Source organism: Nannobrachium achirus, assembly GCF_963921795.1.
Source record: "Nannobrachium achirus genome assembly, chromosome: 18".
NCBI lineage: Eukaryota > Metazoa > Chordata > Actinopteri > Myctophiformes > Myctophidae > Nannobrachium > Nannobrachium achirus.
In genome coordinates this window covers 31855128-31872366 of record NC_137825.1, presented here as the reverse complement: position 1 = coordinate 31872366, position 17239 = coordinate 31855128, and the positions used below count along the sequence as shown (strand labels likewise).

The 17239-nt window shown below is 41.8% G+C and overlaps 1 protein-coding gene across 1 annotated transcript; it reads left to right on the top strand.

The window, feature by feature from the left end:
- Positions 1–218: 218 nt before the first annotated feature.
- On the top strand, positions 219–16578 carry LOC308303320 (uncharacterized protein). Its single transcript, XM_080747669.1, has 10 exons — positions 219–332; positions 451–494; positions 3063–3128; positions 3443–3512; positions 5336–5650; positions 6434–6559; positions 7292–7652; positions 8907–9121; positions 10663–10806; positions 11163–16578. Exons 1-10 carry the CDS (start codon positions 267–269, stop codon positions 11568–11570), a joined length of 1815 nt encoding a protein of 604 aa, XP_080603795.1. The 5' UTR covers positions 219–266; the 3' UTR covers positions 11571–16578.
- Positions 16579–17239: the final 661 nt, after the last annotated feature.

Sequence of the window (17239 nt, the reverse complement as noted above, 5' to 3'; positions counted from 1 at the left end):
GCTTCTGGAGGAGACCAAATAAAAATAATATACCAGATCTACAAGCTCACAACGCGTTGCCTATGAACTCGTTGTGAGCTTGTCAATCTGATCTTTTTTTTTTCGGGCAAGCGAAGCAGTGGCCCTCTACGGTGTCCCCTTGAGGACAAAGCACCCAAAAATACCCCACCGTTCGCCTCCCCCCCCCTGTCCAACCGTAGTAGGCTGTGTGTGGAGAGGCTCTGCTCTGCTCTGCTCAGCCTGGCTGCCTCAAGGATCCAGCAGCCATGGAGGGGGTGACGGTAGGGCAGGTATTTGACGCCGAATGCATCCTCAACAAACGGCCGAGAAAGGTAAGAAAAACGGCCCGTTCGGACGCAACCGCCGCGGCGACCCCGTTTATCAACGCTCCATAGCGGCTATATTTTAATGTGGTTTTGTTTGTGCGTGTTGTGCTGTGTCTCCCTGCAGGGCAAGTTTGAGTATCTGGTGAAGTGGAGAGGGTGGTCGTCCAAGTAAGTGGTAGTGGTGGTGGGCTCGCCTCGCTAGCATGTCTGCGCTAGCCGCCGACTCGGCTAGCGAGCGGCTCTGACGTTTATTTATTTTTTAAAACTGATATATATATACAATAAGGAGATGCAAAAAATTGAATAAATAATTCTTTAAGGCTGGAAAAGCGCCGACGCGACTCACGTCGACACTCCTCTCGCTCGAGGAGACGTCATTCCCCTCGAAAAATATACGTCATTATTGGCGAGAGCGTAACGCCGAGACGCAAACAATGACAACAACAACGAGCCCCCCCTATCAATTTATAATAAGCAACACAATTCATTATGTTCCGTTATGTAGGATGGCGTCGCCTGCCGACAAGAGCTGATCCACTAAGCTGCACAGCTTGCAGATCTATGTTCTTGTCGGCTGGCGACGCCGCAGTAAGGTGGAAATGATAATAAAGCTTTTTATTTGTCTCTGCTTTCAACCCACTGGTGCTGCTTTAAACCAGTGGTTCTCAAAGTGGGGTGCCTGCTTGAGGGGGCTCCGGCCTTCCAGGGGGTCCCCAGATTGATATTTGGCAACCAAATGGACCTTGTGCGTCTGTATTTAATTAGAATGTGTACACTGTCAGAGTTGAAGGAATATTGAGGACTTTAGAATGTAGGTTGGGGTACCAGAGATGATGATGATGATGATAAAGGTATCAATGGAGATCTGTGCCTTAATGCATGTCAAACTGGAGGTCTCATCATATAATATGGAAATAAGTTTACTGAACACTGCCATGAGCAAAACACTATCTCTGTAAAAGTAAATAACCTGGTTTTGTTTGCATTTTTAAAAACAAAAACACCCTGTGACACAGTTTTCGAAACGTGCAACACATCCTGTTATTATTGTTGAGAGTATTATTGAATTTAGTTCCTGGCCACTAAATACAAGCTGCTGAGATGATTGCAAGCAAAGGCTTGCATCACAACAGAGCAAACTACCAGAGATGGACACAATTAGATCAAACCCAGTCATTATCTCCATGGATACTAAGATGATACAATGATACACAGTGACAGGCTCCTAAATATGTATGACAATATGTTGCTTTCAAGCAAGTCTGGGTCTCTTCTGGCATTAAGCAAAGTGTCTTTACCTCTTTATTTCGTTATTGGGCTGTAGTCTAGTTTGCATATGTATTATTATTGCTTTGACCACACGTTGTGTCCTAAATATGCAGTAATAATTATGTAGTGAACTGTGCTATCGCCACTTGATTTTGATAGCACACCTAACAGCATAGCAGGTCGTAAAGTAATATCGTAAGTATTAGAGGCACATCATAATGTGTGGAATTTGGAAACTATTAACTATTGTTTCATACAAATACAGGAAACCTTTGAATATATTAGAATTTCTTATATTGCAGTTTTGTAGTTGCAGTTATGTGTAATTATAGCCCCAATAAATGTAATTACTTACAATACATTTCCCCATAGAGCACAAGTAATGTATGCCAATATTGAATCTTTGGTATTGTTGTAGTAAGTTATGTGTCACTGTCTTTAATTGTAATTCTTCTTTTATTTTTATTCATTTTTTAGAACAAAATATGATAATGCTGCTAGATAGATACAACATTCAAGAGGTCTGTCACTCACTCAGTCATATTGATTGATTGAGCACTTAATTGAAAATTAATTCAAAAACATAAATACACAAGTAAGCCCAAATGCTTGTTTCCATTGTGGTCCTTTACATGTAGGCCTATGTGTTGTGTAGTGAAATTAGTGTGACATGTACATTTAGTATTCAAGTCCTGCGCTAATCTAATATTTAGTAGTGTACGAAGCTGTGTTGCTATCAAAATGTTGATTACGTAAGCCATTTAGTCACTTGAACCCCAGCATCCATATTCTGCCAAAAATAGCCTTATCTACAAGCTCACTACACGTCACATGACGCAATGCGTTGTGAGCTTATACGTAGAGAGGCTATTTTTGGTGCTGAAATGTGTTGTAGTAGAGAGAAAAAAAGTACAGTTACAACTCGGGCAGTTTGACTTTGTGATCTGGATCGTGTTCCATTCAGTAGTATTGTGTTTATGGAGTCTGCTCACAGAAGCACAGTCGATGCATAGTTTGGCTTGATAGAAGTGCAAAACATAATTACCATTTATCTTTTTTATCGATTCTTAAGAGAACTTGTAGATCTTATTATCTGCTATTTTGAAAATAAAATAAGTGATTCAAATAAACTTTAGAATTAGTTGTTGGACCACTAACTGAAACATTTATTACACACCCCTAAAGTGCATAAAATATGCTTGAATTCAGGCCTTATAGATAATCACAAGAAAAAGAAATAGTTTGATTAAGAGAGAGTAAGAGCAGCAGATATCACATATGGATGAAATGTGTGGGGAATGGAGTACATTCAGTCACATAAGTGACCTTGTGTGTCATTAGTGGTTGCTGTAACCTAGCTTTCAAAGGATCCCAGGTCCCACGGGCCAACATTTAAGTAGGATGCATTACAGCAGATTGGAAGTATGCTGCTTTTGTGAAATTAATATAATTGTGTGGTGATTTCAGGCACAACAGCTGGGAGCCAGAAGAGAATATTTTAGACCCCAGGTTACTGGCAGCATTCCATAAAAGGTGTGTATCTGGCTGTGTGTTGGTTGTACTGTTCCATCTATGTTACATGGCATCCTTTGGCTGGACTTCCACCATGGCTCGTTTTGGTCGCTGGGTCGCTTGTCTAATGTGCTCTTTCTTAATAGATTGTTTTAATTGTTGTTATTTTACACTTTAACTAACTTGAGCTACATGGCTGATTTGATAGAAAGTTAATCATGAATGAAATAATATACTGCATATACAGTACACACGCACACGCTCACGCACAATGTTGACAATGTTGCCTTTGTAGTTCTCTGTAGGTTTGATTTCACTTTTTGTGTGTGTTCCAGAGAACAAGAGAGGGAGTTATTGTTCCAGAAGAAGGGGAAAAGACCAAGAGGACGGCCGCGGAAAATTTTGGTAATCCTGTCCCTAGTTCAGCTGATCCTTTGCACACTGTCTCAGAAAGGGGGAACATCCAGTCACAGTTTGCTTCTTTTAATGCACTTGTTCTCAACGTCGGTGGGGACCCCAGCCCCCAGGTCTGTAACTCTGTAAGGGTCCGTTTGGATCACTGGGGGGACCCCGGACCCCTTATTGTGAACCATTGTTTTGAACTTAAATCATAGCAGCAGTCAAACAAACAATTGTGTTCATTTTGTCTGACTGCAGCTATGCGTTAAAAGAAGAATTTAAACATATTATTCTGTGAGTGGAGATGTTCCCTTTTGTAATTCTGCATTTTTAAGAATGTGCACCCGTTCTGAGTCCAAGTCTTGTGAGTTGTTGAGCGTGCCAGTCCTTTGTTCAGCCGGGTCTGTCAGCAACTTGGCTTGCCCAATATACAGTATGAACACTGTGAAAAGGACCTAAGGACCTATTGCACTGTGTGTTGGACAGACACTCAGAAACACCTGTTTCTCTCAGTCTGGACTCGTCACGCCTCGCCAGACGATCAGAAACCTCCGCTGTCTGGTGACATCTGAATTCAATGAATGGGCTAAATCTGGGTGGATGGGAAAAGGAGCAGGAGACACGCTCGCACATCCCCTACTTACTAGGCTTTGTTGCTGGATCAAAAGTTCACCATGTAAGCCAAATAAATGGCCTGAGGCTGATTATACAAAATATGTCATGTTGCTATCAGTGGTGCTCAAACCTTTTCATGTCAAGGACACCCAAAATGACTATATCAAAATATGTTGTTCAAGGGACCCCCAGAAGCAAGAAGAAGAGTAAAAATTCGCTTTAAAGATAAATATCGATATATTCAAGATTTGCAAAATGTTCAAGATTTTTCAAAAATTGCAGATCTACAAGCTCATAGTGTGTCATGAAGTGACGCAATATGAGCTTCTATATCTGCTATTTTTGAATAGCTTAAGTATAAAATATGGTTCAAGTGCTTACAATGTTTGTGACGTTACTTTAATGGGTTAAAGTAACGTTTTGAGCCACCAGGCTGTTCCTCAGACTTCTGACGAGTAGCAACAATTGACAGCTTAATTCTAAACTTATGTACCATGACTACATCTGGGTGGAAACAATTCAGGGAAATAGGAAATAAATAAATAATAACTGGGTTAGGCATAGGTTTGCTAGCGTCCAGTCTCGCCGCTAGTCCATATATTGAATTCAGATTTAGCCTGATGTATCAGTAGCGTGGAGATTTCAGATCATTTCTAGACCAAGTCTGGACAGGTCTACGATAACACCTGTCGGGCGGGATTAGTTTCTCAGTGTTAAGTTAGGTATTTTGTGAATCACATATACAGTATACTCATTGTGATATGCTTCCCTTCTGAACCTGTTATTTTGTTATTGTATACAATAGGCCCTATTTCAACTTTGTACGGCATGGCTCTGTGGGATACTAGCCATCTATGAAAGTGTTTGTGTGTGCAATGCATGTCCGGAGATAATCTTGCAAAATGTATTATGCACACTACCAGTCGGCTAACTTGGTACCTCTACCCATCTTTATACTTAACTGTATAACATTTTGTAATGGAAGAAAATGGGGTCCTTACCCACATTTAGAGTTAAATTACTGACATCTCAAAAAATAGGGATGCCAGCCAGAGTTGGTGTATTTTTAAAAGACTAGCAGGGACTGAAACACTGTCCATTATTCTGTGTTTTTAATGTCTTTACACTGTACTATATTATGCATACCTGTGTTTTATTCTATCTTGTCTTATCTAACTAATGTCTTTCATTTTGTTTCGTTTCCTCCATAAAAGGAACCTGCCCCAGCCGCTTCTAAAGACAGCCGATCCTCCTCTTCGTCCTCGGGCCTCTCCTCCTCCGCGTCCTCCTCTTCCTCGGAGGATGAAGACCACGGGAAGAAGGCCAAGCCGGGCCCCCGCGTCCGCGACCTGCACCCGGGGCCCCAGAAGAGGCCCCAGATCCTGCTGGCCAAACCCGACACCGTCCCCAAGAAGCGTGGCAGAAAGCCCCTCCACCCGGACCTGAGGGCACTCAGGCAGGCCAAGGGCCGGCCGCCAGCTCCACCCACTCCCCCTCCTCCCCCTCCACCGCCACGCCACCACCACCAGGTAGCGCTGCACATTCTACATTACTTTCTTGCCGATTGTTCTATCGCAAGGGTCTTCAACAGGGGGTCCGGGACCCCTAGGGGGTCCTCAGACTTACTACAGGGGGTCCTCCAAATCTTTGTGTGATAGAAACCTTTTTCCTCCTTTTTTTATATTATGCGTTTCAACACTAGCGTCCATATTCGCATATCTTTAGCCAGCTCATAACGCCTCGCAGCGCGAGGCGTTGTGAGCTTGTAGATCGGCTATTTTTGGCAAAGAGTTTTGGTGTAGAGGGGGAAAAGAGCACACTAAGTACAGAGTGAATGGTCAAGTTTATTAAGTATTGACGGTTCACGTGGTTAAATGTCTGAAAACACAAACTGACATGAATGAATCCAAAATACACTGATGACTGTGCTGTCAAACGACAAAACTATATGGAATTTATGATAAGGTTGTGGGGAGGTCCCTGCTTCATCTCTCTCTAAGGGGTCCTTGGCCTGAAAACGTTGAAGACCCTTGTTCTATCGATTAATTGGAGTAATCGAATACACAAAGACATTCTTTATAGTGAATTGATTAGACACTTGGCCCTATTTTATACTTTGTCGCACAACGGTGTCCTACAAAAATAGTGAAAATATTACTGTACTTTAAAACGTTTTGCCTATAATGACATGCCCAAATTAGGTATTGATTTTCTTTTCTTTATTAAATAATCGATTGTCAATACAGGTACTTTTTTTTCCCACAATCCATTAAATGGATTGGTTGGATTAACTGTTGCACCCCTACCACCAGAGCCTCAGAGCCCACCGGGACAGCCCCAGAGAGGACCTCCGCTCCGGGGTTAAGAAGCCCCTCCAGCCCGCTAGCTTCACCTACACAGGCCTGAGCAGAGCGTCCAGAGACCAGCCAGGCTCCCAGGTAAAGCCCACAACTCTGTTATTGTATTAGCGATTATTCTATTGATGACCTTTTCGATTCATCGAATTATTGAGAAGGTTTATCGCCTTTGTTTTATTTTTTTAATCAACAAAAGTTTAACATCAAATGTATGAACCACTTGATTCCCTTTTCAGTAATTGCATGCCACATCTTTTTGAAAATAGATTATATAAAAGCTCTGCTATACGTTTTTGACATTTGTTTTGAAGCCTAATATGGCCCAAAATAGGGCTCGATTATTAATCGATATTATAATCGACATCATATTATTTACAGTATATTTCTAAATCAAGGGTCTTCAACAGGGGGTCCTCAAAGTTACTACAGGGGTCATCCAAATCTTTGTGTGATAGAAACCTTTTTCTCCTTTTTTATATTAACCACTTGAATGGTGGTGTTCTGAGATTTTGAGAACTTTAGCCAAAAATAGCAGATCTAAGCTCGGCTATTTCCGGCAAAGAGCTTTAGTGTAGAGGGGAAAAAGAGCAGACAGTACAGAGTGAAAGGTCAAGTTTATTAAGTATTGACAGCTGACTGATGATTGTGCTGTCAAACTATTGAACTATATGGAATCTATGAAAAGGTTGTGGGGGTCCCTGCTTCATCTCTCTCAACTAAGGGGTCCTTGGCCTGAAAACGTTGAAGACTCCTGTTCTAAATGATCAATTAAAACCGATCAGTTCGATTAACCATTGTACCCTTACTCCCCAGGGCTCGGCGGGCTCCTTCTCCCAGAGTGGTGCCTCCAAAGCGGGCTCGCTCAACTGCATGTGGGGCAACCGCTCCATGACGGGCTCCTCCTCTTCGTCCTCCAACCCCGCCTCTTCCTCTTCCCACAACAAGCCCAGCCCCTCCTCTCACGCTAAGACGTCGCTGTCCGACCTCAAACGCTCCCTGTCGGACACGGGAGGAGGAGGGGGTGGAGGCAGCAGCGTCAGGGGAGGCGAGGGAGGGGTCAAAATGTCGTCTCCGTCGGCTCGGCAATCGGCGTCGGGCTCGTCGGCCACCCACGGGTCCAAACTGGCCGGGGGCTTCGGGCCGGCCGTCTCCCCGTCGCAGCGATCCTCGGCAGGTGAGGAAGAATTACGGTTTCTAATATATTTCTACAAATTCCACAAATATTTCTACAAATTCCACAAAGTGACGTCTTCTAAATCCTAAATTCTCTGAAAAAAAACGTATGTTGCTGCTATATCAGTTGTTCTCAAACTATTTCAACTATTTCGCCGAAAATGTATTTATTTGGCCGCGGACCCCCATCTCAAAATGTTTTGTTCCAGGTACCAGCTGAAGCAAAGATTTGAGTAATTTTTTTTGCATATATAAATATAAGATTTGCACACATTTTCAAGATTTTTCTAAAGATCTACAAGCAGATCTACAAGCTTTTGAATAGCCAAAGTATGAAATATGTCTGAAATCTAAATGACACATAACGATGCTTTCCCTGTTTTAATTTCATCATTTATATGTTCACCTTTTTGCCTTCTATGTTCTGACCAATCTGGATATCATAGAGTCAAGATGACATGGCACAGACCTGGTATCTGTTGTTTAGAGTACAGCTTGGTTCCGTGACATTATGCACGTTCCCTTCATTCTTATCTTTGTATATAAACTACATGAACCACTGCACCACCACCATGAATGTTTAATGTACTTCTCCCATGAGGTCATCATATTAACAGGGTTTCTGGCGATCCTCAAAAAGTCTTACATTCATGTACAAATAAATAATCTATCTTATAACACATAAATTAAAGTTCTCAGTCAGCCACGACTTTTTTTCTATGAAAGCATGTTGCTCAGTGAAAATAGTCTCGGATATTTCCTACTATAAAATCGCACATTAGGGCTTTAGGTCATTACAATCATTTTCAGTCATGAGATTTTATTTAGCTTTAACCCATTCACTTCAGAACGGGTACACATTATTGTGTATCATTATTTTATGCTTTAACTATTGAAAAATAGCAGATCTACGTAGATCTGCTATTTTTGAAAAATTGTGAAAATTAGAATTTTCACCCGATTCTATAATTGTCTTTTGAATCCTTCTAAGGTTTTTTGAAAAACCTGTGTTTCTACAGTTACAAACGTTCGCTTAAAAAATACATATATTCAAAGATTTGCACACATTTTCACAACTTTTTCAAAAATAGCAGATCTACAAGCTCGCAGCGCAGCACTCGGTGCCGTGCTGTGAGCTTGTATATCTGCTATTTTTCAATAGTTAAAGCATTCAATAATCCTAGGCCTAAATGGGTTAATCCATGCGACTTCCCGTTTCCGTCAACCATTACAAACCGAGAATTCCACTCCACAGGTCAGAGGAGGCAGGAGGGCCCAGGGGGTTCCAGCCACGGTCACCACGGTCAGCAGAGCTCCGCCTCCTCGGCGGGGGCGCCGTCAGCGGGCCGGGAGCGTGTCAGCCAGGCACTCAGCCTCCGAGCGCTCAACCTGCAGAGCGTCGGCAAGCCGGCCGCAGCATCCGGCAACGGTCTCCAAGGGAACGGCGCGGGAGGGGGCGGCGCCATGGTGGTAAGCCCCTGTCTACATTTATTACATTTAGGTGCTTGATCGCAGTTATTTGCGATGATCGGTTACTTTTGCATACTTGTCCGAATCCTTACCATTCATTTGTTACATAATGCACATTTTCAAATTGGTGGATCTACAAGCTCGCAAATGTGACACATTGTGAGCTTCTAGATCTACAAGCCTTGTAGATCTAGTATAAAAGTATTAAATATATGGTTTGTTTAGGCTATAGTACATTGTTTGTTTGGATTATTGGTACCGGTCATTGCTAGTCATTTCCTTTGTCATATTAATGACATATTAATGAATAATTGTATTTGTATTAATTGTCAAGTAAATGTTCATGATTGCATGGATAAAAAGATACATTTTTTATGAGTTTAAAGCGTAGTTAGAATGGTTCAAACTAGCAATACCAGTAAGACGCCTAAGGGCGAAAAGCAACCTCGTGCAGGACGGTATTGGCACAGGACGGAATTAATTTGCGAGTGTGAATCGAGTTGCAGTTGGTTGTTTAAGTTGGACAGAATGTGGACAAAATATTTCCCCAAATATGGATATGACTGACGTCTGACATCATAGATCTCTTATGTTATAGACCACATAAGACTCACACAATATGTCCATATGTGAGCATTCCAAGCTATGGGCTTAAGATGACATCAGGGATCTCCTTATATGGGCATACAAGGAACAAGGACGGAATGTGATGTCAACAATGTGATGTCATAGGTCAGCTACAGACATTGAGGACTGGAGTTACCTCAATGTCAGGCATTACTGACAAGATACGTTGCTGACAACATGTGACGGTTTTCATAGTTAACTGAGACCTACGGTCACAATAATACATGTCCTTTTGCTTAAATTGTAATGGTCTCGAATATTTCATAAAATCAAAGGTTAATTCTCATTCTGCCGTACATGCCCTGATGATGACCAGTTTCTGGTCGAAACATGTCGGTTTTTAACACACTGTTCCTCCATCTAAGCAGTGGTAAACCGCTCCATAGAGTGGCTGTGCGTGTGTCTGTAGCCTTTTTCCTTAGCGTTTTGCCATAGCAAAACGTGTGTGTGTAGCATAGCCTGTACATCCTCAAATCCTAGTCTGAAGATGTTATGCAAGCACGACCACCGCTCACTTCACATTGGGTGTGAGTTTTTTAAAACCTGAGTGCCTGGATCACTTTTTTCTTTTTCACTGTTTTCTTTTTTGAATCCTCAATCTGCATTGTGTTTCCAACTGGTTATCTTACAACAGCAGAACATAAGTTTAAAATGATAATGGCTAAACATCATAATTGCACATATCGTGCTAATTGTTTAGGAAACACAGCACGACGTGTGGAGGAATCCTTTCACAAATCACACATTGGGACATCCTAACAAAAGCCTAGCATCAGTATTCCAGAGAAGACCTTCACAGGAAAATAGGATCAGCTATTTTCAGCGTAGATATTGCACGTAGCTCGAAAACAACACAAAAGACAGTATAGACCCCCGAGGGACTCCGCTAATCCCTGTGATGGTGACAACCCTAGGCGAGGTCCAGCAGCTTGCGGAGTGCCGGCAGTCAACCGGGGAAAGCAGGAAGTGGGAGCGGCAAGGACACGCGCGCGTCTGCGGCGGGCCAGCGCACCGGAACGATGGCGCCAGAGGACGACAGAGGGAAGGGAGGGATGACGGTAGGACTACCATTTCATATCTTATTATTCACTGAGCGATTATTCTATCCATTACTTTTTGGTTTCATCAATATAGTCGATTAAGCGCTCAAGTGTTGATTTATACTTCGCCGCAAAATGGTGCTGTATACATACCCAAAGTAGGGATTGATTACTAATTGTTTATTTTATTATTGATCATCAATAATCATGAATTCGATTTTTCTTTAATGTTCTGAAATGTTTTGAAGAGCTACAGTATACTGTATAAGTTACATGTGAGACTGCTATTTTCACAATTTAGTTTGAAAGTTTCTGACAGTTATTTGCTTATAATGACATGCCCCCCACCCCCACCCTGTCACACCCCTTTCCAGATGATGGAGAGAGAGCGAGACGGCCGGGAGAGGAAACACGGCTCTCACGAGCGGCCGCCGTCCCAGAAGAGGAGCGTCAATGAGATGAGCGCCGGCGACACGGACGAGACCAGCAGCAGCAGCAGCGAGTCGGAGCGCGACGTCTCCTCCTCGCCGCTGTACGCCGCCGTCGGCAGCAACAGCAACAACGGCGGCGTCGTCAACAGCAACAGCCGCTCTGGCCTGAGCGTGGCCATGTCCATGGAGACCACCGCCATGGACCTGGACGACGTGGAGACGGACTGGCGGCCGGCCAGGGGCCTCCTGGAACACGTGTTTGTCACCGACGTCACGGCCAACTTCGTGACGGTGACGGTGAAGGAGTCGCCCACCAGCGACGGTTTCTTCAGCTCCGCGCGGAACCACTGAGACGCGCGCACACACACACACACACACACACACACACACACACACACACACACACACACACACACTCATCTGTGGCTTCACACCTGGACCTCAGCCACTAGAGTGTCTCTCTCTCTTTCTCTTTCTCCCTCTCACTCACACACACACACACATGTGACGGTTCATACAGAATGAGGTGCTTGTACTGGTAACTGCCAAAGATACAGGAAATGCTTAGTTGTTAATACATGAATGACGAATACAAGATGCTGTGTCCCAGTTCCATATGGTCTGCTAACTGTAACAAGTTTTTAGAGGATGTGCGTTTACACTCCAAAAACAACAAAATAGTCATTGAAATCTTAGTGGGCTTCGATCTCTTGAGAAAGCCCACTTATGTTATTGTCACTATTATTTTATTTAGTTTTCCTCCTCAAAAGTGCGTCACCAGACTTTCCACCTCGGAGGAAAGCCTGGTGTTCTTTCCAAACTGGCCCTTGTGATCCGTTCTAGGCGTGGCCCAAACCGCAAAAAAAAGATGCTTGTTCCGGCAGCTTGATAACCACAACAAACTACAACATGACATTATAACATTATTCCCTTAATAATGCGAATCAATTAGTTTGTTCCGTGCTAGTCGCGCTACGAGTTAAAAGATGAACACACCAAATGATTATTATACCAAACGACACGATTATACCAATTTAATCACATTTTTAATCTTTTGTTGTTCTGGTTCCATTTTGGTGGTTCCGGCCGCCTGTAGTAAAACAATATAATATACATTTAACTTTAATGGCAGTCAATTAAACCTTGCCCAAATTTGTAGTCATTTGCTATTGTAGAGAGACTCTTCTTATTGGATAACTTCCTTAAGTCTCATATCTAAACCAGTATTCAGAGAGTAAAACTTGAATCATTTGCTATTGCCCTTGTAGTGTTCCTGTCACCAGAGATTATCCTGTTTTTGTTTTTGTTTTTTTATGTTAGGGCAATCTAACGATTCACACGTCCCTGACAAACTTGGATGGCCACTTGTAACCCCTAACCGAACATACAGTTGTAACATATGCTATAGGCATAGATGCGTCAGAGGACTGACTTCACATGAAGTCCGAGATCCACATTGGAGATTCACAGCTGCAAAATATAAAAATTGACTTGTCATCTCTGTCGTCTCCAAGGAGAACAACAAAGAGAAAAATGGTTAATGAAAGTCACTGATGTTTTCACATTACTAATTGGCTGTAGGTGACACACTACCACTTGATAGTAATGGCCAAAACAGTATACTGTAAAGATAAGTGTAGTGGTAGTACTTTATGGTATATAGTATGGGACTGGGACACAGCAAAGATTTATTGAAAAGCAGGGTTCAGGGTTCAAACTGCTACGTTGTACCCATTCAGCACAATAACCCATCTGTTTGTTTAGGAAAAGCACCCTCTGTCAGCCATCACACGTTGGGTTGAGGTACGGTGTAAAAAAGAAAAAAAAAATCATTCATCTACCTACTACCGCAGTGGTTCTCAAACTGGGCCGGATCTCCCAAGGGGGGGTCCCAAATTATTTTGGGGGGGTCCCCAAATGATTTGTTGAATGTGTAACATTGTTTTCTCACTCAACAGTAAACAAACAAACATACTGTAGTATACCGGTAAGTGGTAGCAACGTGTGAACGTCTAATTGATCTGAAAACCCATGTCTGTGGTACCCTAAGAACAAATAGAGGTGAACCACCAGCCATTCGACTGGCTACAAATACTGACCTGCATGTTGGCGAAACAATCGTGCATCACAATGACAGGGTGATGTTCTTAGCATGGCGGGACAAACGTTTGAACATTCCACCAGAGCGAGATGGAATGTGTTCAGGAAAATAGGAAAGGCCTCACCATACTATATACAGGGTATCTGCACATTTCTAAAGTTACAATTTCTGACTTTAAAGACCTTAATGCCTCTCAAATGAAAAATATAAATAAGATCATTAGTGTGTCAAATGTAATCAACAAACTATACTATTAAATTGTCAAACATTGGCCAAACTATTATAGCCAATCTTCATGCTATTTTCAGATTGCCTGTGGAAGCAAGTCAAACACAATGTAATGCCTCTGGTCTCCCCAGTTCAAATAGGATTATTTTGGGGGGGTCGTAGCCTGAAACGTTTGAGAACCACTGATCTACATGAGAGCGGACTAGATCCTTATCCTCCTGGAAGACCACTGCCATTAATCACTGACGTTCAACCTTGGCGTCTCGGTTTTGGGCATGTCGTCATATCGGCGTAAACTTTCATAGAGATAAATTAGCCTCAGTTCTACAAGCTCACAGCGGTGTCAGAGCTTGTAGATCGCCTTTTTTTGCTATTCGCCGCATACGACGAAGTAAATAGGGCTGGTCTTAAAGGGACAGGCAGAGGTAACACTAAAATGTTTTGATTATACATGCTATAATGGCAGAGCACACACAAACACACATGAACATTTTTATGTCCCATTCTGAACACAGCACTTTTTTCTCTCTCTTTTCTTTGGTCAACAAACATACCTACAATACCCAGAATTCACTGCTTCTCCAGAGGTTCAGGGGTTGTCAAGACCCTTGCCCCCAGTAACAGAGGGAGTGAATGGCTCTAGTTCTTGGAAGTTGTGCGTCCCCACACCGACCGTGGTGCTTTCCCAATTGGTGCTTCAGCAACCACGCGCCGGTCATTACTATTACTGTAAAAGACGGTTGAAAGACCGCAGAGTATTTCTTTTTAAGAGAAGAGAACGTCTCTCTTACCATGTGACAGTGGTGGCTCAACATGGATTCATATTTGCCTCTGATTGTGTGTGGATTTAAAATTTAAATAATGCCTGGAACTAAGCTTCAAGGAGGACTCTGCTTTCAACGGGACTTTTTACATGAAGGAAATCGGTGCTCAAAACTTCGTCAGGGTGCCTCAACTAATTCAATACAATTTGCTTCCTTTTGGCAGTTATAGCTGTGTAACTACTAGACCACTGGTGTCTAAAAGCCTAATCTATTATACTCTGTAATACAATGGTGTCACTTAAAGCTGCAATCCGGAACTTATTTTAATGACTAAAATGTTATTTTAACCAGTCTAGATGGTAAGAGGCGCCTTACCATACTCTTCCATTGAGAAATATAGACCCTGGTGTCGGCCAGGGTAGATATTGCGCTCAAGGATTGAAGGCAGTACTACCTTGTCAACCAGTAGATAAAAGTTGTGGATTGCGGCTTTACTGAGGAACTGTGGAGTAGCAAGTGTACAAGGGGTTTCACTCCTACCCAACACTACAGTGTACGGCCAACAGGGGTCACTAATGAACACACATTCTAGCACATAGGAGACCAGCTGGAGTTGGGTTCAAAACCTACACTCCCACACTGAAAATCCTATACATTTCAATGGACAAAATATATATGATATATATTAGAAAATATATTTTGACCCCTCAAAATATATTTTCTCCATTCTATTGTTTCTGGTGTTTCCTTGTCTGTTCTAAAACGTTTGTGTTTTTCCGTGTATGAGGGGGCGGGCCTTCATACCACATGGGTCACGTGTGGCATGAAAGTCTTGCTCCAGTGCCTCGCGTACCGTTGCAATTTCAACGCAGGATCGGCAAAACCGCACAAACCTTGGCGTCCCTATTCTTCTGGGGGCGACCATCCAGCAAAAAGGGTATATATTCAAGCTTGCAGCGTGATGCTTTGGGAGCTTGTAGATCTGCTATTTTTGGTGAAAATAGCAGATCTACTAGGAAATACTGGCCGACCTAGTGTAGAGCCCTCATGCACGGTAATATAGGTTTTAAGTAGTTAAAGGGCAAATTCACCCATTTTCAACCTATCTTCATATAATTGGTCCTCACTAATGTATAAAATGGTTAAAACATCGACTCAGTCTGTCTCATGGACACATCATCGTTAACCAGATTATCATTTTTATTTATTTTCAAACAAGATATATATTTTTTTATTTGATTTAGATTTTTATGAACGTGAGAACAATGGCTTCATTATAGCATGGTAATTTCCCAGGAACAGAAAGTTAGCTGCTTCTATAAGCTTGTATTCCCCCATCTATGATGTCACTGGTAGGCGGATTCCTGAACTGTCCACATCCCTCCTCTGAGAGACAAAGTGACTAGACAAAGATGCTACCATATTATAATGAGCTTTAGTGAGGACCAATTATTTGAAGATGGGTTTAAATGGGTAAAGTTGTCCTTAAAGCCTGATTTATACTTGGTTGAGTGCCAATGTCGGCATTCGAAAGCGGTCGATCTACAACACCGGCACGCAACTCAATATAAATGATGCATTGTTTGCTGCCATTCCACATAAACTCTGATGATTACACTGAGTCAGAAGAAGTCAAGTGTTTAATTTTGTTGTACGGTTATAATAAAATGTGTCTTTATTTAGCTGGGACAGCATGTAAAAAAAAGGAAAGTACAAAAAAAAAGTAACGTATGTCTGTTGTTAGCCAAACTGACTCTTGTATGTACACATACTCCCATTTTGGCTTTTTAATATTTTTTTCTTTCTGTTCTCTTTGGACCAAAGGTGTCGCAAATGTGAATAATCTTGTCTTTAAATAGTCTGCATTTTTATATTTTCTTAATTTAATTTAATTGTTTGTATAATCCTTCCTCGACAGTATTCTTGCACTACACCCAGCATTCGACTAAGCTACGTTTGGAAAAGAAAAAAAAAAACAACTACAAAAACATTTCAACATCACGGACATGTTTACGCTCTTTTTTTGTTTTGTACCATTTTAATACAATCATTGCCCGTCTACAGTTATAATGATGATTATAACAATGTCTTTTTTTTTTTTGGAGTTGAGATATGTTTTAATTTATATTTGTAAATATGTTTTATTCTCCTCTTGTGATAAGGATATCTATCTGGTGCTCCTATACGGGCGACTAGCATCAGATACTTGTAGCCTGTGTGCCTCTGCCGTTTTGAAGGTATTTGGAATAAAGGTTCTATAAATGGTACCAAAACACTGTGTTGTGTGTGTATAAATGTGTACTTTTATTACTATACTTGTGTGGGCCAAATGTGTGTAATAGAATTTGAGAACTTTGCATCCATTGTAACTTCAAACTCTATATTAACCATGATAGATTCACTGAAAACACATTCCTTGGTTCTTTCTTAGTTACTTTACAACACTGCACATATTATTGCAGTATATACTGTGCAACTCTAATTTATGAATTATCTTAATTTAGTAGGCTATGAGCACGTCGTGCTCACTCATTTCCCAATACAGAGGGAAATGCTATAACCTTTAAGCACTTTCAACCTGGCGTCCCTAATTTGGGCATGCCATAGGTGACAATTTTACTTTTGTTTATTTGTTATAGTTTTCTTTCTATGGGGCTTAAGTGATTAAACCTTTTATTTTGCCTTAATAAAAAAAATGTATGCTGAGTGATAACAACCTCTGATTTAGGAACAACAATAGTTGCAATGTGTGTCCTAGTGACGCTAACATGCCAAATTACTGTCCGTATATTTGTCTCCATACAGCCTAAATCATGCGCCTGGCACTCTGATTGCACCATAATGATGTAATGACTATCCTTTTTTAAAGCACATGGTTTTCAAACAACCCCCAGTTTCCTATGCATTTGGCCACGGACCCCCGTAAC

What these genes read in the sequence shown, in the direction of transcription:
- LOC308303320 (XM_080747669.1), top strand. Translation starts at nt 267, where the DNA reads ATGGAGGGGGTGACGGTAGGGCAGGTATTTGACGCCGAATGCATCCTC. An exon ending in TCAACAAACGGCCGAGAAAG is followed by an intron (nt 333 to 450) that starts GTAAGAAAAACG and finishes GTCTCCCTGCAG; the next exon opens with GGCAAGTTTGAGTATCTGGT. An exon ending in GAGGGGGCGGCGCCATGGTG is followed by an intron (nt 9,122 to 10,662) that starts GTAAGCCCCTGT and finishes TGACAACCCTAG; the next exon opens with GCGAGGTCCAGCAGCTTGCG.